Source organism: Pituophis catenifer, unplaced genomic scaffold, assembly GCF_029215685.1.
Source record: "Pituophis catenifer annectens isolate HBS135680 unplaced genomic scaffold, rPitCat1.0.hap2 SCAF_3, whole genome shotgun sequence".
Classification (NCBI taxonomy): domain Eukaryota; kingdom Metazoa; phylum Chordata; class Lepidosauria; order Squamata; family Colubridae; genus Pituophis; species Pituophis catenifer.
This window is the reverse complement of record NW_027256883.1, coordinates 52891402-52915125: the sequence shown is the minus strand read 5'-3', so window position 1 is coordinate 52915125 and position 23724 is coordinate 52891402. Positions and strand designations below refer to the sequence as shown.

At 37.7% G+C, this 23724-nt stretch overlaps 1 protein-coding gene across 3 annotated transcripts in view; it reads right to left on the bottom strand.

Moving 5' to 3' along the window:
- The window catches only part of PTPRM (protein tyrosine phosphatase receptor type M), a 480156-nt gene that overhangs the window by 25158 nt on the left and 431274 nt on the right, over positions 1-23724 (bottom strand). For all 3 annotated transcript variants that reach the window (XM_070940620.1, XM_070940621.1, XM_070940622.1), the window contains one exon: positions 21697-21794. In XM_070940620.1, the coding sequence (XP_070796721.1) occupies positions 21697-21794 (98 nt within the window). The remainder of the gene's footprint in view (positions 1-21696; positions 21795-23724) is intronic.

The following is a 23724-nucleotide window of genomic DNA, read 5'->3' as shown; positions in this document are numbered from 1 at the left end:
ACCCTCTTTCCTCTTTGCACATATAGGGCAGGAAGGGCTACTTAGCCAGCAGAGACAGTATGCGTAATTTAACAAAATTTGTATTGATGAATTCCTCGGCATGCATGCTTAGAAGTTACTTAGCAAGCTTTGTAAATTGCACCATTGTACTGTAAATCACTCTCACCTTTGAGCCTTTTATCTGTATTCCTACTTGTAACAATTAAGAGAAAAAATACAGCAGGAGTTCTGTGATCTGATACCTCCTGAGGCGAGAAGGAGCAGCAGCAGCTGCACAGTAGAAATGGTGTTTCCCATAAAAATATTCTTAGCAAAGGATCAAATGATTCCCAAGTTACTGACAAAATGTCATCAATCCATCCTCAGGTGTTGTTCTGCTAGAGATGATGCCTTATTTAACATTCCCCTGAGACTAGGTCCACTGTCTGAGATGTGATCAAGTCTATGATAAGATCTGCCGTCAAGCCATCTCCAAATGTTATTGTTTATATTACTGTCTCTTAAAAAAAGGTGTAAGAAGCTGCTGAAAGTTTTAATCTTGGTGCAGAACTCTCTTAATATTTATTCATTAAAATCCTTTTTAATATTTTGCCCTGGTTTAAGTTATTATCTCTGGATGCTAAAGAATTCACAGTATTAGCTCTGACCTAGCCACCAGATGGCAACACAATGCTGTACACAGTTACAATATAGTAAACAGGAAAGATATAAACAATAAGTAATAACGTAAAGCAAATAATAGATACCTTCCTGTTCCATCAGGCTGAGAAATAGCATTTTTAGTAAAAATCTCTGTTGGGTGGGAACCTACCATTCTCACAATTCCTGAAGGTTTTCTGAAATACAAGGTCTCGGTGGCTTTTCTAAGGACCAAACTGATTGCTGGTCTCTCACCCTTGGTGGAGTACTGGTTCAAAGAAAAGGGGTACTGCTAAACAGACACCTCCTTCAAGGGGAGGACTTAAGGAGTGCCTTCCCCATTAGATTTTTTTTTTTGCACAGGCAGAAGCCACTAGGACAAAACTTTTAGAGACTGAATGCCCAAACTGCCACCCAAAACCCACTTATTTATCGCAAAGTGCCAACACGGCAATTTAACCTGGATAATGAGGCTTTACTATCTAAAATAATGACAAACAACACAGAGTTCAGCTAATTGTTCTAAGAAAAATGTGATAAATGCACTTTTATGCTCCTTCATTTTTCTGCTTTTGAAATATTATGTTTAGCAACAATAAAAAAGAAAAACTTTTGTAATATGATTTCTCTCTTTCCCTCCACTCTTTCCCCCCTTCCTCTCTTTATCTCTCTCTGTCTGTCTCATCTCTCTCTCTCTCCTTCCCTCCCTCTATTTATGTATCTATCTATCCTTGCTCTCCTGCTCAGCTTCACGTGTTGTGTGTATCCAACCATTTGGGCTGTGGAGGAGTAATGGAGGCTGGCAGGCAAAGCCAAGCGTTAGAGCTCCACACAAAATAAGGCAACTCCAACCTGTCGGGATGACCCCCCCTTCCCGCTCTCCCCCTGCGGCGGAGACCCAGGCAGCCTGAACACAGCTCCTTCTCGGAGGCGACCAACAAGCAAACAAACATGGCACTCTGACTGGGAGGTGGCGGTGGGGAGCCCCACCTCTGGCCAGCGAGAGCAGAGCAGGCAGGGCATGTACCTTCCCTGCTGCCGCTGTGGCGCAGGCCGGGATGGATGCATGAGCCGAACATTTGGAGCTGCAATTGGCGGAGTTTGCAAGTGGGCTCAGTGGGACCGCTTAGTGGGGAGACCCCGGACCATTTGGTTTGCTTCAGCGCGGGGTGGGAATGCAGAAGTTAGAGGAAATCCATGCCTCTTGGCATTCAGCCCTCAAAGACTGCTTGGGGTGACATTTTCTGCTTTTGAAACATTATGTTTAGCAACAATAAAAAAGAAAAGCTTTTGTAATATAATTTCTCTTTCCCTCCCTCTCTCTCTCTCTTTCCCTCCCTCCTCTCTCTCTTCCCCCCTTTCTGTTTTTCTGTCTCTTTCCCTCCCTCTCTCTCTATATCTTTCTCTGCCTCCCTCTGTTTCTCTTTCTCTCTCCCCCCCCTCCCATGGGGGGCAAAGGAACCCCTGAACTGGTGCTGGGTTGTGGGAATGATGTCCGAAGGCCGATGAGCCCAGGAGCAGTGCGCTGGCTGGCGGGAAGGCGGGGCATCCCAACACAGGCAGCTCTGCAGGAAAAGAAACTGCTTTTTTTTGCTGAGACAATGCAGGGTCGCATTGTGGCTCCACGTCATAATGGGTTTCAAGAGGAGGATGGGACCTTGTTTCCCCCATTTCATCCCCACATGAATGAAAAAGTTCACTCAATCCCAATTTTGCGAGATCTTTTTCTTTTGCGAGAAATTAGAAATTTAGAAATTAGTGGAACACGATGGAGAAACACAATTGGAGCTGGGCTGGGGTGACTGAACACATGCCCAGAGACAGGGCTCTGTGTGCCATGTCTGGCACGTGTGCCATAGGTTTGCCATCATGGCACTAGGAGAAGCAGTAGATATCCAAGTTCTAAGTCATTTGAGGCTTTGAAGTGACAAGCAGCACCCTGAATTGTATTGCAAGTCACTTGTAACTAGCACCGCTCTTGGAGAAATGCTATTGCCTGAATGGAGAGATGCCCTTAACTTCTTGAGTAGCTGCTATTTTCTGGATCACTTGTGGCTTCTAGATGGTCTTCAAAGGCAATTTTATATAGAGCAAGTTGCAATAGTCCAAGGAAAAGTGATTAAGATGTTAAGTGACTGTGAGCAGGGTCTCTTCATCCAGAAATACTTGTATTTAGTGCTAAGATTCAAGTTGTGAAAAGCCTTCTTGGCCATAGCTACCATAGCTGCCATTGATCCTCAAGCAGGAAGTTAAGTACCAATTATGAACTAGTTTAATTCAGGGAGAATGGGATGGTCCAGAATCAAAGATGGAATATCATTAATCTCAGTTGGTTTTTGAACCCGTAGTCATTCAGTTTTGTGGAAATTAGCCTTCCCCGTCCATTCTCACGGCCTCCAAGCACCGGGGATAGCACTTCTGACTCTGCACTATCTCCTGTTTGACCCAAAACTGAGATATACAAGTGGATATAATTGGCATCCTGATGACTCCTAACTTGTGCTGATGAATTATCTCCAAGTAACTTCATGCAGAGTTATAAGGGGTAATAGAACTCACTTTGTGATGGAGGGCCTTAGGTTTGATCTATTTGCTCCCATCCCCAAAGATATCTTTGAAGAATGTACTACTGCAAAATGCAGTCCCTGGAGGAGATTCAAATGGATATCATGATCAATGGTATTGAAGGCAGCTCAGAGATCAAGTAGGACTTGGATAGTTGAATTCCCCTCCACCACCCCACTCCTACTACAGGTAATCTACAAAGAAAACAGATCAAAACAATCCATTTCCCCCAAGGCACATGGGGGTGGGGCAGAGAAGGTGTCTACTATCTCTTGTTTAAGTGGATCAGATTCAGATGTATAATACATAAAGACATTATAAAAATTAGATTTTAATTTTGAACTAAGTGTCCTTCCCTGGATTTTTCAGATCTAATTTGCATGTCAATTCAATTCAAATCTTTATTGTCAGTGCACAACATATGTACAATGAGATTGATTGAGCTCCCTCAGTGCACCTCTCCCAATACAATGCAACTCACAGTGAAGACAGAAAATCCCTAACCCAATAAATCATATTAACAAAACACCCAGTCCTATTGCACCAGTGCGAACATGTTACACATTGCGCCGGCCCTGCAGTCCATCATACTACATAGATACAATGTTATTTAATATTTAAATGTTTAATATACCTTATTTAAACGTTTAATATACCTTACATAAATTGGATCATCATATTGCCTGACGAAGGGGGTAAATAGAAACTGATTTTCCCACCCTTTATTGCCTCAGCAGCCTCCACAATTTCCTGAAAATGAACTTCTGGAAAGCTAACAGACTGATAAATAGGATTTAGCAGTTTGTTGCTAACCGGGAAGAGGTACCACAGGCACAGATGTTATCTTTTAAGTTTATACTATATTTCTCAGAGGTCAATACACTTTCCACTTGATTTATGGTTCTTTGCCACAGTGAAGCAGGTTCAATAAGAGGACCAGGCCATGATTGATGCTTCCACTGAACTATATAGCTATGTGAATCTGATAATCTACTCCTTCTATCTAACTGGTCCTACTCTTTCAGCCTTTTTAAAAAATAAAAACTAGTGTTTATATCAATAGTTTTAAGGGTATGCAAACCATAGCTTTTAAAATCTTGCAGATACCAGGATATTTGTGGGGCCACCTCTTTCTTCTCAATGGTATCTGCCTACCACACATATTCTAGTCTGATGGGACACTTAGGAAGAAAGGGTTCCTCCTTTGAAACATAATCCTTCATGATGGGAATCAGAAGACGTGCCTTTTCTGTTGCAGTGCTGATTCTCTGGAATGATATTCTCTCTGACCTACAGTTGGACCTAACTTTGTTGCTTTCAGGATGGCACTAAAAACTGTTTTCCTTGGGTATTGGAACTTAGTCTCCTATTAATGTTGGCTTTTAATTGGGATTTTTCATCTCATTTTTTCTTTATTGCACATTAGCCAGAGTCGTAATAAGTTGGATGGCCATTTTCTGTAAACCATTTAAATATACAAATAAATTAATAAAATAATTTTAATGCACTATTTACATTTTTGCACAACTACAGAACATCTATGTTTTGATACATAAATGTTAGCAAAACATTGATTTACTGTCATCACTGAAGTGATGGGAAAGATTTTCATTTCAATTTATATCTATAGGTAAGGTCAATAAGGAAAATGATATTAAATCTGGTTAAGAGTTTGGCACTTATATGTATAAAACACTGCCAATGCAACTTAATTCAAATTTGAGCAATATATGGCATTAGTTGGTAAACAATCTGTGACATAAGTTTCTCTTGTGATTTTGAAATGAGATTGAAGTTTATGTGTATAATCTATGAGAACCCAAATATGCAGATTGATAAACAGATTAAGTTGATTGTTATGAAGCAACAGGCTATCAAGCATTCAGTGTCATTCTCAGTCTGTAGGTGTTCAATGAATTCTTAAAAGCAACATGGCTTCAGAAATGGCCATATATTAACATGCAATGAAATAACATTTAGGAAAAAGAACAGGTTGTAGAGAAAACAGATGAATTTCAATATTGCTTTTGAAACGATAATCTGAGTACATTCCTTATCTCTTACCAAGTCAGACTTAATAAAATACTTCTCCAATTCTACATTTTCATGAACTCTTAATAATGATAACAAACATTCTACAGGTAGTTCTCAATTTACAACCTTTCATTTACTGACCATTCAAAGTTATGACTCTTGTTTTTCAAATTTAACAATTGTCGCAGTATACTCATAGTCACATCATCAGATGCTTGGCAATTGGCACATATTTGTGACAGTTGCACTGCCTCAAGATCATGTGATCACCATTTGCAACCTTTCCCAGCTAGCTTCTGACAAGCAAAGTCAACAGTCAAAGACAGATTTGCTTAACAACTGCATGATTCACTTAACAACTGTGGCAAAAAATGTCGTAATATGGGGTTCAACTCCCTTAACTGCCTAGCTTAGCAATGGAAATTTTTGGGTCAACTGTGGACATAAGTCGAAGATTTGAATAAATACATTGGGAAGTGACCATAATATAAATAAAAATAAATTTATAATGATGATCAAGCAAAGCAATTAGTATATTTTATAGCTCAATATGCTATAAATATGGTGCTAATATTGTACCAAATAGTAGCTAAATTAATATTATACTATTTATTAGTATATAATGCAATTAAAATTAACTTCCTGATTATCTATAGTATGCTTGATATTGGTAGCTCATTTGAAGTAACGTTTGTATGTGTTGCTTTTGAAAAGTTAAAATTATTTATTATATGTAATACTTTTTAAAGTGAATTGATCCAAGAAATGAAAATACTTAAAGCATTATACACCATTGTTACATACCTACAACTTTTTCTCTTATATGATATATGAATGTTGGTTTACCGGAAAAAGTGCACTTGCTTTGGGTTTGAAGTTTCTGGATTCAAAAGTATTTTGAACAAAAGGGAAGAAAAGGGAGTTGCCATTTGATTTACAACAGAAGTCATTTACCGTCACAGTACTGTATATTAGATTTTTAATCTCAGTTCTCCAAACTGTCTTTACAGTGACTGTGAGTAATGACTACATTTTGGTACGGTAAGTGACCAAAGAAACTAGCTGAGTGTACAGTAAAAAAACTGCTGAGCGTATGAAACAGTACATAACAATATCTCTGATATCACCAAGATCAGTATTAGCTGAATATCATGAGTTTGTACTAGGAATCATAGAATTGAGAGGGCCATTGTTCTGACCTAGGCTTCCTGAGACAGTAAAAAGCACACAATTAGTCCCAAAAACCCTCTTTTTATTTCAACGGCTGTGAATTATGGTCATTCACAGCCCGTAATGAATCCCAAATAGTTTGTAAAGAGTTCCTTTTGTCTTAACTGTTCTTGCCTTCTTGCAGCTCTGCGCATGCGCGCACTGGGAATAGGCTCCCCCTTTTCCTCGGCCTCCCTGATGTCTGACTCTGGAGGCTCCGGAGGCAGCACATAACTTCCAGATGGCCCTGGCTCCCTCTCTGCTCCGACGCAGAAACCTCGTCTGAGCCTTCCCCAGACTCCAGGACTGGCCCATGTTCCTCTCCAACCTCCTCACTGTCCGACTCTGCTGCCAGCTCCACAGACCGCAGGCGGATCACAACAACCACTTAGGCTCATTGCAAGAACTCAAGTTAAAGCATTCCAGACAGATAGCTGCCTAGCCTCTATTAAAAGTATATAACAACTGGAGTATGCTTTGGACAAATCTGTTGAAGTACTGATGATTTCACTTCCAGCTGGGTGGCTCATGTTGACAAGGAGAAACCATCAATTCTCAGGTCAGACCAAACTGTTATATGAACACTAAACAGATATTTCTGACTGAAAAAGAAAAGAATGGTGAAAACTCCATTGACATGAGAAAGTGGTTGAAAAAGGTAAAAATATAAACTCTAAAACTAAGACATATGTAACAGGTACTCTGAACTAGTGGTTAAGGTCCTGGGTTCGAATAGCAATGGCATTTAGACTTATGCACTGCTTCACAGTGCTTTACAGCCCTCTCTAAGTGGTTTACAAAGTCAGCATTATTGCCCCCAACAATCTGGGTCCTCATTTTATTGACCTTGGAAGAATGGAAGGCTGAGTCAACCTTGAGTCGTTGAGACTTGAACTGCCAAACTGCTGGCAGCTGGTGAGATTCGAAGTGCCAAACTGCTGGCAGCCGGCAGTCAGCAGAAATAGCCTGCAGTACTGCATTCTAACCACTATGCCACCATGGCCCCTGGAAATTGAAAAGCTGTGAGTTTTAGTCCCATTTTAAGCATAGAAGCCAACTAGATGACTGAACCAGTTATTTTCTCTGAGTTCTAAGAAGGAGATCCTTACAAGACCACTTCAGAAAATATCTACATCCATCCATCCATCCATCCATCCCCACCCATCCTATTTAATCAAAGGAAAACTCCAGGGTCTTTCCTGTAATCACCAAGAGACAGACTTCATTTGATGAACCATAACAACAACACTGTAGATGAAAATCTTAAATAGATCAGCCATCCCCAACTAGCGTCCTTTAGATATTCTAGATTATAAACCTCATAATTCTCTTTGGTCTTTATAGCTAGGAAATATAGAAATTATTATCCACTGCAGATCAACATTATCAACTTGGGAAGACTACAACTGACATATAGAACTTGAAACAAGACTGAAACAAAACTAACAGCTTAATGTTGAAATAAAATAAATAGTACTTTGTGATGATAGTATGGTACCTTAATAGAGCCAACAAAATTTCCTAATAGTTGGAAATAACCATTCTAATTTATTCAGTATTGGATATACCCAACCTTAAATAAGTCAATCAGTCTACAATACTTCAAAAACAATACTAGTTTACTTATCAGATCTGGGCTGCAAAAACCGAAATGACCACTACATAAAAGTAAACAGATTGCTCTTAGCAATTGTTTCAACATTATAAAGCACAGATTTGTTTGCCTTAATTCAGATTAACTGGCATAATTCATAGAAGGGCAACAAGAATAATCAGGGGATTGCAGCAGAGTGCTCTGGGAAAACATGAAAACTAGCTGTATGTAGCCTTGCGAAAAGAAGAATGACAGAGAATGTTATGGCTTTCCTGAAAGGGTAGAAAGAACACCAAAATCTCAAAATAGAGTAAAAGAATAATAGCTTTAAGTTTCAGGAAAAAAGATTTTAGTTGAAGGTTAGAAAAATATCTTCTAAGAATAAAATCAGCAAATAGAAATCATGAGTTCATGAAGCAGCCTTAGGCAAGACACTATTTTAGACTTTGGTATGAAGGTAGCAGAAAGATAGCAACTCACTCATGTACCATGGTATATTTATTTATTTTAAAAGAAGATGACAATTTTAAAATATGGGTGTGTGTGTGTGTGTGTGTGTGTGTGTGTGTGTGTGTGTGTGAGAGAGAGAGAGAGAGAGAGAGATCTGCAATGATAACTACAATGAAAATATGAAAGAAAAGAGCTCAGATGGTGATGTCACAATTATTTTGGCCTCATTGTGACTAGCTGCAGTGGCCTATGCCATCTTCAAGGCCAAAACATCAAATTAAACCATGGAAAGTATAGGAGAGACACATGCCAGAACATTTCAGTGACTTCTTGTATGCAGTACAGATTCTTATCTAGCTATGCCATGCTGTATACTGGAAAGTCTTCAAATGAGTATGAGTCTAGTACAAATGAGCAGAACTTGTATAATAACATCCCAACACACACTTCATTATTCTGGTGTCATTACAGTTAGGAACAACCATCTATGCAACTTCCTTTCCTTTCTAGAAATAAATATTCAAAATGTTATTTTATGTGGTTCATGCACAATGTAGCAATGTAGAAAAGACAACGATACCACTTTGCCTAAGGATAGTAACATGTAAATTCTGGATTCGGTTACCTGAGAACCAAAATATTTCTTCAGGGATTATGTAGTCCTCAAACTAAATGTTTAGCTTTTGAAATGGATTCCTAGTCAATATATTAAGGCTTCAAGACTCAATTCCACACCGATTTTATATTTTCTATAACAACAACTTCTTGAGGAAAAGAGTTTATAAGAAAACTGACTAGTATTTTTTCAGTGTTACAAAGGATACTGTGTGTACATATTTCCTGCTATCTGGCTCAGTGAGGCAACTAAGATTGATCTGGGAATATCTTTATTAAATGATTACAAAAGATCTGCCCAGCTTCTTAGGGAATAATGCCAATTATTCACCTTAAGGATACCTTTCTTGGTATGCATGATGGAATAAAGCCAACTTCTTCTTCCTGGTTATATATTTAATAAGCAGATATTTTATTTGACTGATAAAACATATTATCTTATTTACTGATCTGCCAGATTAAAGATGATTTTAAACTGTTGAGCTTTATAAAGCATCCTCTTTTCAGCAATCTATCATGTCTACATAATTTCCATTGGGAAGCAGATTATATATTGTTTTTCAAAAAAGGTCATCTGTATGATAAATGAATAAAGAAAATGGGTATATTTATCATTATTTGTTGTTCCATTTGTGCATAATTAAACAGCTGCTTAAATGTTTTATTGTGAAATGATTGTATTGTCTTCAGTCAGCATATAAAGAAATATATATGCCTGAGGGAGAACTCTGCTTACAATCTGAACTGTGATAATTATTTCTGTTGCAGGAACTCCCATCCCATTGTTCAAGGTTTGCAGTATAATCCAAATCTTTTAGAAAAATCTCACTGGGTTTAATGCAGCTATTTCTTATTTTGAAAACATCATATGAAGACAAGAGTTACTAGAGAAGACCCTGAAGTTTGAAAACAAGGGGGTTAAATGCTATCACTGATGGCACAAACAGAAGCGTGTAAGAACTGAAAGACGCAATTCCCAATGATCCTGACAATATTACATCTATTGGGGTCGCAAAGAGTTAACACTGGCTAATTAACTGAAGAACAACAATAACAATTCCAGGTAAATCATCCATGGCATAATTCTAAGTGTGCCTACTTGAAAGTAAACATTTAGCCTTGAGATGCAATTGTGTATAAATGATGAATTTGCATAAATGATGAATAGGTAACTGCTAAAATGTATAAACTCTGTTAAGATTCACAATGGAAGAAGAGCAACATTGCATGATAAAATTGATCCTGAAATTCACGTTGTCTTATTACTCGAGAGAATGTTTATAAAATGATGTACCATTGGTATATGTCACAGAGAAATTATCTACAATATATAAAGGTATTTCTAATTGTTGTTGAAAAAGTAAAAAGAAGGGACATTTTACCATGCATGACAGATTTGTTGAAAATTGGGGGGCGGGGGGATGGACACAAATACCTATGATGATACAGAGAGTTTTAAAGATTAACATTCAGATGAAACCAGCATTTTTCTTTCTAGGACTTAAGAGATAGTCAATTAGAAATGGTTCATGACTGATTGATCTTCTATGGGAAGCTAAGGGAAGCAAGATTATTATATATATAATACAGATGGAAGAATGCAGAAATACTCACCATGGAAGAATTGATCGTGAAGATTTCAGAACTTGCTAAACTGACTTAGGTAAGGATAAGGGAAAGAACAACAACGACTTTTATCATAGCACACAAACCAACTAAAGCCCTCCAAAACATCCTCAGCAAACCAAAACCAAGCAGCTCTAGAAAGAAAAACAAAAGTCATCTATAATATATAATCAGGGGTGGGCTGCTGGGGGTTCAGAGGGGTTCGGGAGAACCTCTAGCTAAGATTCTGTGCAGTTCACAGAACCCCCAAATCCCACTCCTGGTTGGCCCTGTCCATCCGCCCTGCTCCTACCAGGAGTTCCCACGCGGCCATTTTGGGCCGGTAAGTGCAGGTAAGTGCAGGGTGCATGTGGAGGATTGGGAAGTGTGAAAAATAGGCCTACTGGAAGTTCGGGAAGGCCAGAAACAGGACTGTTTCCGGCCTCCAGAGGGCCTCCGGAGCCTGGGGAGGCTGTTTTTTCCCTCCCAGAGGCTCGAAGAAAACTTCCAGAGCCCGGGGAGGGCAAAAATGCCCCCACCGTGGTGCAGGAGGCAGACTAGGTCACACCCACCATGGCCATGCCCACCCAGCAACTGGGTAGAAAACCCCTTGCTAAAATTTTTGAAGCCCACCCCCAGCATATAATGTAAGGATTATTAAGAGCCACTAAGCAGGAAAAACAGGCAGAAGATTACAAGCTTCCATCTGTAAACACCAACTACCAGTCATAAGACATGATGAAAACTCAGAGGTGAAATCCAGCAGCTTCTGGAGAACTGGTAGCAGAAATTTTGAGCAGTTCAGAGAACTGGTAGTAGAAATTTTGAGTAGTTCGGAGGACCAGCAAATACCACCTCTGGCTGGCCCCAGAGTGGGATGGGAATGGAGATTTTGCAATATCCTTCCCCCAGGAGTTGGAGGGAATGGGGATTTTGCAGTATCCTTCCCCTGGAGTGGGGTGGGAATAGAGACACCCAACAAGCCACGCCCACCAAGCCATGCCCACAGAACTGATAATAAAAATATCTGGGTTTCACCACTGTGAAAACTCCTTAGTGGCACAACATGGACAGACTCAACCATCGTTTCAACTGGGAAACTGTGAACATGAAGCCAAGTTCAAAACCACCAGAGAATTCCAGGAGGTCTGACACGCAAGCAAATTGGCCATCAACCAGCATACACAGATAAACAACATCTACATACCACTCAAGAGAGGCAATAAAAAAGCCCAAAAGAAAACAAAAAGACCAAAACCAGCAACCCATACGGGCAGATATTAACATCAAGATTAATACTAGAGCAACAATCAAGTTAACAATACCCCAATCAAGGAACTACCAATGCATACAAACAAACTAACAGTAAACAACAGTCTAATCGAGGAACCATCAAGAACACTCCTACCAACACTAACAGGGCAAGCCACTAGTATATAATAAATAAGAGCAACCCATAGTCCCTTATAACATTGATGGTGATACCTAGTTTGGCAACCAGGAATCTTCTGCTCAGAAAGTTGTTTCTATTGGAACTATTTTCATAAAACACTGGAGACTTCACAATTTACTGATTACTATGGGTTGAATATGAGGAAGAGGACAAACTGTTTCAATTATTTCTATAACTCCTGTAAAGAAGTTACTTTTTAAAGGGTTTTTTTTGTTTCTTTTGCTTTCTATTATTTTCAACATTTTTGTTTTTATCTATCCTACTTTTTCATATTTTTGTGTTTAACTTTGTAAAAAATATAACAATAATTAAATAAAACATGTAAACATTTAGCCTATATCAATAGACATTATGGGAATCCAAAAACAGCTTGCTTCTTGCCAAAGGGAATGCTATATCACACATGAAATTTGATTTGTAACTGATATGAAATTTATACATATTTGTTAGATTTATAACCTGCCTTTTCTTTCAAAAGTGCTTTGATATAGCATTCCCTTTATAAACATAGTTTACAAAGCATTGCCTCCTCCAATTTTTCCTCACAACAATGACTTTGCAAAGTAGCCTGAACTAAGAAAGTATGACTCACTAAGGACTTTATATGGCTTGGCTTAAACTTAAACCTGCATTTCCTCAGTTCTAGACTGATACTTTACAATCCCCACCCCCCAAAAAACAAAAGCTGAGCATATATTTCACTGCATACATGTCTGTAAGTGCATGTGTGTAAATATAATGGTGTAATTATGATGGCTGTACATAGAATTAATTTCTTTTTGCCCTCAACTAATAATATGCAGGTAGGCCAAATTAATTTATGCTTGCACAGTCAATGAATAATGTTTCTGAAATCATTCCTGTAGAAACAAGTGGCTAAATAACAGGACAAAATTGCTTATCCATTCTAAGAACCAGTGCCAAGTTTAGATGCTACTCCTACTGAATTAAGATTGAGTGAGATGTGGAGCAATCTATCACTAGGTAGAGCTCAGGTTTGAGGTGCTCAGACCGATAAATCAGGCCAAACTAAATCCTCTGGAAGTCAGACTGGAATCTGATCTTCTGGTGTAGTAGATTTTCTTTGCTATATATTGTTAAGAGTTCTTTCATTTGATTGGGTAAGTGATTCACAATATAGACCCGACCCCTTGTTTCAAATAGCTTTTCCTTTAGAGACCTGTTCATTAATCTTTCTTTTAAGATCCACATGTGCTGAAACAGCATGAGGTTTCTGTAAGTCAACTCTAACATATATCATCTTTAAATATTTTTTCATGGCAACTCACAGCTACCTTAAATTACAGTGCACTGTTTGCATTTTTAGAACTCAGTCATATTTTAATGAGGTCGTCATAAAACTGGCTAAATATGTTTAGAAATCATTAGTGTAAATTACTAGAGCAAAATATTCCTAGGGGTACTTGGCTGATTTCTGTCACAGGACCTGAAGCAGATGGATCCATATAATAGCAGAAGAATGCAAGAAACGGGGGTGGCAGAGTAGGGGGCTTGGTTCATTTGCTTTCGTTTTCCGTCTCTCTGCACCAGCAGGATAAATGTGAGCAACTCAATAACATGCTACCAGATAAAGAGCTAAACGTCCCTTAGGTAGGTTCATTAAAGGAGGAAAACAATCAAAACACATTTTTGCTGCAATTGAAATACCAGGTGCAGGGCAGCCCTACAAGAGCCAGGATAACCGACAAGGGTCCCTTGCTGGCACCCGGGAGAGCTTAAAGGATGCTGGGTTTTTGACAAGTCTGGCTCAGATAATGACAGGTATTGGCAGATGTATCTGGCCTCTGCTAGAGGCAAAGGACGTTGCTGAATCATCTCTAGCAGGTGCCTGCATAAGGGAAAACCTCTTGGTGGCTCTTCTGCGTGCAATTAAAAACCACACCGATGCAGAGAGCTCCAGGGCAAAAGCTGTAGCTGAGTTAATGACTACCCAGGCTGGGTAAACAAACACACATCCACCCCTAAATGAATAATTCATGAATGATTATCAAAAAAAAAGTTATGTGGAAAATATGTTAAATGGGTATTATGTTTTTTCCTGGAAAAATAATATGATTTTGCTCTTTTGCTTTTGGATTCAAATAGGATAGGTGGTCTCCTAACAAATCTAAAAGTCAAATAACAACTGTAGCAGGGAGCGTTATGAGGAACCCCAATGGGGGAGGTGGGGGGAGAGAGAAGAACCCTTCAAAATCAAGAAGAGCAATGAGTCTGGCTTTGCAGGAACCTGGCCTATTCTCAAAACGTGGAATTGCTACATAATTTATTTATTTATTTATTTATTTATTTAATTCAATTTGTATACCGCCCTTCTCCTAGTGGACTCAGGGCGGTGCACAGCCAAAACTAAAACACATAACAATACAAAATTTAAAATTATTAAAAGAATTATATACTTTGGCCCAATTTTAAAACCATTCGAATTAAAACCCATTGACAGATTAAAAGCTAAACAACTAAAAAACTAAAAAAAGGGGGGGGGGTGGTTCACGCCAGCCCTACTTGATGGAAAAGAAAAGTTTTCAGGGCACGGCGAAAGACCCGGAGATCCGATATCCTTCTTATCTCCGGGGGCAAATTGTTCCAGAGGGCGGGAGCTGCCACAGAGAAGGCCCTCCTCCTGGGGGTCGCCAGCCGACATTGCCTGGCTGACGGCACCCTGAGGAGTCCCTCTCTGTGGGAGTGTACTGGTCGGTGGGAGGCTATCGGCGGCAGAAGGCCGTCCCGCAAATACCCAGGTCCTATGCCATGGAGTGCTTTAAAGGTGGTAACCAACACCTTGAAGCGCACCCGGAAGACCACTGGAAGCCAATGCAGCTCACGCAGGAGAGGTGTCACATGGGATCTTCCCCAAATCCACCAAAATTACTAAGTTGAGAGATGCTGAGAAATAGCACAGCCTTATGTACCTAGGCAGTATTAGAAGGAGAAATACAGGTTGTGCATTTCTCTGTTAATGGCAATTGCTTAACAAAAAAACTGGGAAATAAATACATGGAGATCACTTTCCTTTTTTATAGTAAATTTACTAAAAATGACAAGTGCAATGCAAAGAAAAGCAAAGCAAACAATAGAAAGTGCAGATAATTAAAAGAGAAAAAATTAAGATAGTAAAGAAAAAGAAAAGAAAAATATAAAGAAATGATTCCCCTCATCACAAATATAAACAATTTAAATAATTTATCACCTTTTATTAAAATACAACAATGAACATTTTTCCCATATCCAAATACTTTTCTATAAAAAAAAATCCTTAAACCTCATCTTTTCAGTCCTGATATCAGCAAAAGTCCACTAAGGGTTAGCAGAGATAATAACATTTTATGAGGGGTCCTGGGTGCTGTCTGACCTTGCCTGTTTTCTTGTCGACGTTTCATTACCCTAACTAGGAAACATCATCAGTCCTAGAGAAAAGTCTGCAAGAAAACAAGCAAGCTCAGAGAGCACCAAGATGCCTTAACCATTAGACTAGGGCTGTCAAACTCCCGGCCCACAGGCCGGATGTGTCACGCGCCAGCCCCGCCCCGCCCGGTTTAGCGAAGGGGGAGAAAAAGTTCCGATACATCACGTGACGTCGCCGTGACGATGTGAGTTTGACACCCCTGCATTAGACCAAACTGTCTTTCTAATTGCTTAGAGGGTTTTTGTTTGTTTGTTTGTATTTTTGCTATTTGGAGGCACAATATCTCAAACTGGACTCCTCAATCGAAAAGGACGTTCTAGCCTTCTCTTTCTTGTATAGTAAATAACATTTGTAAGAGCTATTACATGTGAATTACAGGTTAGAATAGAATAACTTTGTACTTTGTCACTAATTGGCATACATTAAAATGAAATTTCATTTTATACACCTTTCAAAGGGTCACCACCTCCAATATACACTACATAAACATGACAAAATAAACAAATAAATAAATACAAAATTATGCATATACCGACATATATTATATGACACAGAGAAACAACATAGTCTAATTGGGATGTATACATTTACGTGGTGAGAAAAACGAATCTTGTGAATTTACCATACGAATGGCATAGGGAACAAAGTTGTCACAGAATATGGTAGCCCTGCTAGAAATACTTTGAAACCTCCTCCCAGAGGGGAGCAACAGAAATAGAGCGTAAAGTGGGTATGTGGGGTCTCTAATAATGCTTTGAGCTCTAAGCACATAGTGCTTATAAACAGAATTCCTGAAAAACATGAAGCGAACTTCCTATAATCTTCTCGGCTGTCCTTACCACTCTCTGTATGGATATTCTATCTGAGGCACCGCTGCCACCAAACCAAACAGTGATGTAGTTTGTTAAAACACTCTCAATCGTGCCTCTGTAAAAAGTAGCCAGGTCAGAAGGAGAAAGATGTTGTCTCCTCATCCGACGCAGGAAATGCAGATGCTGGTTTGCACGCTTCACTAAGGATGACATGTGGAAACCACATTTTGGATGACGCTAGTCATACTTCATCCTAACTAAACAAGAATATTACTATTCTATACTGTACTGTACTGTACTGTACTGTACCATACCATACCACACTACATTACACTATACTATACTAACATGAACCCTTGTTAGCATTTTAGAGTTACATGGTATGCTGAAATTCAGCTGCACAAATCTTTGAATAAAAACAAAATATGACCGATCTAATCTGGAATAAATGGATTCTATTTTCAAAATCTTGACATTTCCAAAAGAGAAAAATGGGATTAAGGGATAAAGTAATATTTAATTCATAGCATGTAATAGCTTCTGTCCTTTTTTTGTTATTCAAAAGCAAGGGTAAATTATCCAATCTAAATCGGGATTCCACATCGGAAGGTATTAATCCTCTGTTTTGCTGTAATTCTGATTCATACTTGTTTTTGAATTATTTACTAAGTTTGCACTACTATTAATCTTCTCATCGTTCCTATCACCCATCTCCTTCCACTTATGACTGTATGACTGTAACCTTGTTGCTTGTATCCTTACGATTTATATTGACTGTTTCCTAATATGATCTGATTGCTTATTTGTACCCTATGACTATCATTAAGTGTTGTACCTTATGATTCTTGACGAATGTATCTATTCTTTTATGTACACTGAGAGCATATGCACCAAGACAAATTCCTTATGTGTCCAATCACACTTGGCCAATAAAGAATTCTATTCTATTCTATTCTATTCTATTCTATTCTATTCTATTCTATTCTATTCTATTCTATTCTATCCTATCCTATCCTATCCTATCCTATCCTATCCTATCCTATCCTTATTTGAAAAAAAACCCCCGTCAAACTATTTCTAAATAGCTGCATGATCTTACTTAATAAAAAAGTGTTACTTTCAATTGATTCTAATACGTTGGAGTGTTGGTTAAACAGGAGAAAATCATGTTGCAAGCTTAAAGTTTCATACCATATAATGAATCGCACCAAGTCTGGTGCTCACCATATCTTTTGGAACAAACATTCCTAGGATTTTCACCTAACTGACTAGAAAATTTTTGGAGTTATAGTCTTAACATATCTCCAGGGCATTAAGTTGAGGAAAACTAGATTATTCTTGTGTTCATTTTTCAAGGTATTAAGATGTTTTGTAAAGTTGATGTTACAATATCAGATGAAGATAATGTCTCAAGTAATACTAGTTAACAATGGAAATAATTGATGCTATAGCACTAGAATGAGAAAATACATGTATGACTGTTGATTTTGAAAGGGCAAAATACAGGCATTGGACCAATAAATCCTTTTATAATTGTTTAAAGTATTATTTGAAACTAAATTAGTGTTAGTTTCATTGTGGAATGATGAACCCTGAATAAGCATTATAATGAAATGAAATCAGATTATTTTGATAAAAATACAAATTCACAGTGTTTTCTGTGACATATTGTGTTCTACTAAACTGATTTCTTTAATTAGACTTTTTATTCAAATATCTCTCAATATGGCTTGATGCCAAGATATTTGGACAACTGCCTTCTTCAACCAATGTTGACTTGTCTGAGAAGCTACTTGTAGTTCCTTTAATTATTAAGATTTGTTATCCTACCTTTATTATTTCTATGTATTGTAAGTAACTCAAGGTAGTGAGCATACTTAATACTCCTTTCTCCTCTTCCTTTTCCCACAGCAAAAAAACCCTATTGAACTTGGACTGTGAGAGAGTGACTAGCCCAGTTACACAGCCAGCTTTCCTGCCTAAGGTGGGACTAGAACTCAGAGCCTTGTTATTTCTAGCCTGGTGTCTTAACCACTAGACCCATTAAGTTAATGTGATAGAGGCTTAAAGGTTTTGCTTTTCAAACTTTAGCACTCTTTTTATGGACTCCCTCCAGAAATTAGGCTAGCTTTTCTTCTGTAATTTTAACAACTTTTTTTTTTAAAAAAAAACAGTTTTCTGGAAGTTGGTACAAATGATGCTCTTGTGGAAACTGCTCTGGGACAATTTGGGATGATACTGTCTTGTTTTAATTGCTATGACTTACAGTTTTCTTACTCTGGGCATTTAAACGTTATATCATTGGTTGATGTTTTATTGCTGTTAATTGCAGGAAGTCCTTGCAGATTCTGGCTGTATTACAAAGGTAACAAAGGAAAGACTAACAATTAAATATATTCCATTTTTGGAATGTACCTATCAAACAGATGTAATAAGTATGGACTGTTTTACAGCAATACATTTGTTTTAATTTTCTATATTAAGAGGGAAAGTTAATGTATTGATTTACTGGGAATTAGACTATTTTTGCCACTTCAAGTATCTGCATCTTTATGCTTTAGTAACAGTCCTTAATTATACTCACAAATCTTATTGCTTTGTCTAAAATATGGTCTTTTACCTTGATTTGTGAGTAGTTCAGGCTGTTACATGTCTAAACAATAGGATTTAAACTCACAGTAAGCCATGAGAAATATCCACTTCTAAACTCAGAATGTAACCTGAATTTACAATAAAGGAAGAGGGAAATGACATGAATACTTATATTATTGAGCAATTAATTGATCACTCTAAAATCCATGCATCTATTCTTCAGAGGAAATTATAAACTACTCTGATTCCAAGATATTAAAAACATGTATCACAAGTGTTTTAGTGACCCATGCCTAATTAATCATTTAAAATAAGTGATTTTTTAAATTGTCTTTTGAAAATAAGACAAACATAAACTAACATACTTCTAACATGCGTTCATTGCCTCTCTTATTATTTCAATAGCTAAAGAAGCTAAACATAGCTTCACAAAGTAATGCAAAGCAACTTGGTGAACACATATAGAAGTTATATGACACACATTAATTATTAGACAGAAAGGTCAAGATGGTTTCCATTAATTACCGGTATTTATTAATTAAACAATGTTTTTGAACATGAGGGAACAATTTTTTTCTTTATTTGAAGTGGGTTTTCTTCTTTTTCTACATGTTGGAACAAGCTTAGGTAAATTTTTCTGTAGCCCACCAAATATCTCAGATTAAAATAATCATTGGAAAATAGGCCCTTTTGGAAATGAGTGTTTGTTTAAAAACTCAATTAAGTATTATCCTTTTTTTCCCTAGGAATTGCAATAGCAGAAATAAATCTTACTTACTTCATTTAATAATGTAATGTAAACTGAATGATCAGCCACATTCTCTAAAAAGGCAGAATATCATTTAATAATTGTAATTAATAATTATTAATGAAATCAAGATTCACTAGGATTTTGAGTTGAGATTTAGGTTTTCTTTTCTTAAAGAAACACAGTATAGGAAGGGGAAAAGTGGATTAATTCACTCTGCCTATCACAAACTCTTCACACTGTAATATATATAGTGTATACTTTCCTAAATGCAGCTAGTAAGTTTCAGAAGAATGACATAAACACCCAAATCCCACCCAATAGTCTTCAGGAAAATAAAGAATTAAGGTATTAAATAATGTATCACAAATATTTTGCCCCTGGATGAGAATTCCATCTTCCTGAAAATTATCTGATCTTCTAACTGTGCCACTGTGTTTATTTGAACATATTAATGGTGTCAAGTGTCAAATCCTGAGTAATTGTATCACAAAAATGTAGTGTTATAGCTGAAATAAGAAGGAAAAATTATTATTTGATTTATTTCTGCACACTGCTGAGAATTCCACTTTGTGACCTCCAGTCTTATATAATCAGTGTCTGAAATTGGGTTTTCTCCCTACCCCTGGAGCTCCTTTTATAAATAAAAAGATTGCCTTTCTACCCCTGAAGTTCCTTTATAGCTAAAAAGAAATCTTTGCTTCTTGCTTAATTTAGAATAGACAGGAAGGGTGAAACTGATTAGAAACAGCCAGGAGTAAGTTTGTCTAGATATAAATTAATCAGGACAGGTCAATAGGTAAAAAAACACCTACTCAGGAAGCACACCATCCCATGAAAGATTGGAGATAATGGGCCTAATGTCATCAATTTCTACCAGCGTAAATATATCCTTTTCTAATATTTCTAGTATTTTCCAATAACTGAACTCTCCCAGTAACTTGGGAGGATCTTTAGCCAACGCATGTGTACACTTTAAACCCAAGAATACACTAAAGTAGAAGCTTGTTCACCCCAAAGATAAAGCACATAGACACAAACTGACCAATGTGATATATGCAGTACAATGCAGTGGGACACATACAGATCTTTACATTGGGGAAACAAAACAACTACTTCATAAACGCATGGCTCAACATAGGAAAACAAACCCATCAGGACTAGATTCAGCAGTCTATCTGCATTTAAAAGACCAAGTCTTCTTTTGAAGACAGCAAAGTCCACATTTTGAATAGAGAGGATCATTGGTTTGAAAGAGGGGTCAAAGGCCATCTATGTCAAAACTAAACAGCCCTCTCTCAACAGAGTGGAAGAGATATGACATCATCTATCTCCAGTGTACAACACGGTCCTTTCAGCAGTTACAAGAAGGCTCCACACCATTTGCACTACTCAGGTGACCCTGAGGATATATATACATATACATATACATACAATTATTTTATGTTAACTCGAACCAATTGGATATATTTATCCTCTGTTCCTGAAAATAGCAGTGACTGAAAGATCTAAGAGCAACTCCACAAGGATTTCCACTATTAAATTCTTGTTTTCCATTCTTCTCTACTCCTCTTCTTCTGCAATTTGAAACCTAACAACTGTTGTCTCAAAAAAGTGTGTGTTCTTCCTTCTTAGGGTTTTGCTTCTTCTTTTTTGCCTTCCATGACAGTAGGTTAGTCATAGATATGGAACTTGGATCCCTGAGATTTTGCTATACAGCAAATTTGCCCCACTTTCATGACCAATGGTAGTTAACTTGGGGAATAGTCATTCAACAATATTTGGAAGTACAGAGTTTCTATACTTTCAAAGTAAATTAATTATGTAATCATTGGGAAGACTTTTTAAAACAGATTACAAAATTAAATAAACCTCTTTGTGGTGATCATGTTGCTTATTGTTGTTTGCAAATAGAATATACAGATAACACACATATAGTTTCTAAAATACTCTTACCCTTCCAACTTCCACCAGATTTGTCACCATGACTATACTTGCTGTGTTTTCATGCCAGACCATTCTCCAGAAATCATATATAGTCTCTTGCATTGGTCCTGCAACAAATAAATCCAAAGATCATTTTCAGCATACCTGAAAAGTGGAACACTATACTTTCATAATATTAGAAACATATTTTTTTTAAAAAAACTGAAACTGATCAAGTAGCTTTTTGCAGGCATTGGAAACCTCCAGTTTTCCATGCGGACCACCAACTTCTTTCTCAAAACCCTGTCTGTCCTTCCAAGATAGCAAAAAGCTTTTTTCACTAATCAGCAAGAAATTAGACATAAGAGCTTTTTCCTTTCCTGCATTGCAATCAAATCTTCAAAAGCCCTCTTTGGTGCCAATGGAGTCTAATTGGCACATGGAGGGATATTTTTGAGAGCTGTTGCTCGAAGAATCAGCTAATCATCCCTTCTCTAAACATTATAACTCCCCATTGAAAAGCCATCTCATTGATTCTGCAATCACATTTTTAAAGCCTCATTTGGTCCTAGTGAAGGCTTTTAAAGAGGTGTGCTTTGGATGGGGGAAAGAGCCTGCTGCATACGGTCTCTCCATGTGTATCTTCTGCCTAAAAATCAATGCACATGTGTGTGAATAAAGATTTGCACGTAGAATAGAGGGCTATATGTGAATGGCTCTAGTTAGTCACCTTGGGGCAGGGGTCGGCAACCTTAAACACTCACAGAGCCATTTGGACCCATTTCACAAAGAAAACACCGGGAGCCATAAAACCCTTCCCGTGCCTATTTCCTGAGCAGCCATAAAACTAGCATATGTAGCTGAATTAAACATTCTGTTTTCTTCTGAAACTTTTCTTTTCTTGGATTTATCTATGGTTGGCCTGCCGGAGGTTGAAAAGCTCAATAAACCGCATGCCTGCAGGTGTCGCACATTGGCGGTTGTGAGGCATATTTTGAGCGACAGAGAGCTGCAACAGAGGAGTGAAAGAGCCACATGCGGGTCCAGAGCCGCGGGTTGCTGACTCCTGCCTTGGGGGGGACATGTGGGGTGACACTTCTGTTCACTCAGATAATCTCAACCTGCTTATCCAGAGCAAATTCAATTACACTAACTTTGAGAATAGAAGAGAAATGCAGCTGATTGATTTAGGATGCTACATGTTTAATAAGCCTCTGTTGTCATTTGGTTTTATGCACTCTTTCTTCTTAATATGAAGAGTTGACTACTGAGGTTATTTTCTCTAATTAACAAGGCTATGAGGATAAAAGAAAAAGTATTCCATCTTTCAAGGCAAAACTTTTTAATAGCCTTTCTTTCTTTCTTTCTTTCTTTCTTTCTTTCTTTCTTTCTTTCTTTCTTTCTTTCTTTATTTGTCAACAAGTACAAGGAAATAGTATCAGTATAGATGTAAACATGGACACCTGAAAATTGGTACAAATAAATGGATTTAAATAAGCAAAACATAAACACATAAAATGAGTACATATAAATGGGACCAGTAGGACAGGGACGGTAGGCACGCCGGTGTGCTCTTTCTTTCAATGGAAATATATTAAAGAACATGCTAGCATTTTATGAACTAAAATTTGTAAAATAAACCGATTCCAGCTATTTAAAGGCAGATGACAACATCATGGCCTTTAAAGATCTAATTAAAAACAGTCATGGAGTCACATAAGGATTGTGTGGAAAAGACTGGAGCCTCCTCTGGCTTATCATTGCTGCATTCTAACCTAATGGAATGGATGGGTATTCTTGTGGCTGACCTTGGAAATAACACACCTCAGAGAGGTGTGGATAGACAAATGGTGGATAGACAATGGCATCATCACAAATTATTTAGGGCTCAGAAGCATTCTAAACTGGGCCTAGAAATGCTCTGGCAACCAATGTAAGATTGCTGTTATATCTCCTAATTGCCTAAACTCTGCCAATAATTGAATAGCTTTGTCCTGCAGCATCTTCCTAATTGTCTCTAAAGGCAGCCCACTTAACGCATGTTATAATAAACTAGCC